The following is a 1166-nucleotide window of genomic DNA, read 5'->3' as shown; positions in this document are numbered from 1 at the left end:
AGGAAAATATTATCTAGGGAGGATGCGGCTCAGGTATGTGGGAGACTTTCAGGAGCCCAACAAATCTCCGATATGTGCTGAATCCGGATGGCTTTTGTGATGCGTGCTGAGTTCGGAGGAAGTTCCTTGATACCTGCTGAGACTGGAGGGCAGATAAAGGCCCTGAGGAGTGTTTAGAATTCCAAAAGTCCTGTTAGTATTGCTGACACTAAAAGGTTTCTGGTTAAAGATTTTCCTGGAGGCTGCTAGAACTCTGGCTTCAGACTGACTCACAACACCACTACTTCCAGCCCATTTCAGGGGCCAAAAAAATCACAACCCAGCCCAGAATCAAGGAGCCAGTAAATGGATTCTGCCTCTACCTCGTAAAAAGGAACTGCAAAGAACCATTGCAAAAGTGTGGTTATAGGAACAAATGGAGAATTGCAGCCATGAGTTTTAGTTTGGCAATGTGGTTGAATGATAGGATATTAATGGTAGGTAAAATCTGGAAATACAGCTAATGTACCTTTATTTCATTCCCAGAGAGGAGCCACGAAAGATTTTGGTTCATTATAATGACAAGCGATGGTTTCAGAGCTGAGATACAATGTCAAGTCTCCATCTTTAACTATCTTTAAATATTCCCATGACTTCAGGGAGAAAAAAAAAAAAAAAAAAACCTTTCTATATAGTATAGGGCTTTCAATGGCTGGGTCCCCGCCTCTCCCCCCAAAACAGATCATCAGGTCTTTTTCTTCTGGAGGCCTCTGGGAGACTTGAACCTCAAACCTTTAGGTTAGCAGCAAGGCAGCAGTAAGCGTTTGCATCACCCAGAAACTCCTTTGATACAATAAACTCCTTGCTGTGGTGTTGATTCCGACTCACAGACTTCATACAATAGAGGTATTGTTCTGCCACTCTTAAGTTCTTCATTCCCAGAATTCCCCTTCACCTATAAAGACTCTGCTCAATAATCCTTTTTGGAAACTTCCCCAATACCTACATGAACTATAACTGGCTTAGATATCCCTGTTATCCCCAGCACTCTTCCTGCTCTACGGCAATTCTTCGTTTCTTCCACTGAGTTACGAATGCTTTCAGGAACGAAAATGGGCTTTATCCTCATCACATAGGAAAGTGCCTGACAGAAGTTAAGGCAGCAATAAATGTTTAACACATCACAT

General features: G+C 42.5%; 1 protein-coding gene across 1 annotated transcript in view; it reads left to right on the top strand.

Moving 5' to 3' along the window:
- LOC103210270 (solute carrier family 7 member 13-like) overlaps positions 1–1166 on the top strand; it is a 26303-nt gene that overhangs the window by 16666 nt on the left and 8471 nt on the right. The window contains 1 exon segment of the mRNA XM_007956194.2: positions 639–650. Coding sequence (XP_007954385.2) covers positions 639–650 — 12 coding nt within the window.

The sequence above is a fragment of the Orycteropus afer genome, unplaced genomic scaffold, assembly GCF_000298275.1.
Source record: "Orycteropus afer afer isolate SDZICR_OR568_19922 unplaced genomic scaffold, OryAfe1.0 scaffold00580, whole genome shotgun sequence".
NCBI classification, from domain to species: domain Eukaryota; kingdom Metazoa; phylum Chordata; class Mammalia; order Tubulidentata; family Orycteropodidae; genus Orycteropus; species Orycteropus afer.
The sequence above is the reverse complement of the archived record's forward strand: the minus strand, read 5'-3'. Positions and strand labels throughout refer to the sequence as shown.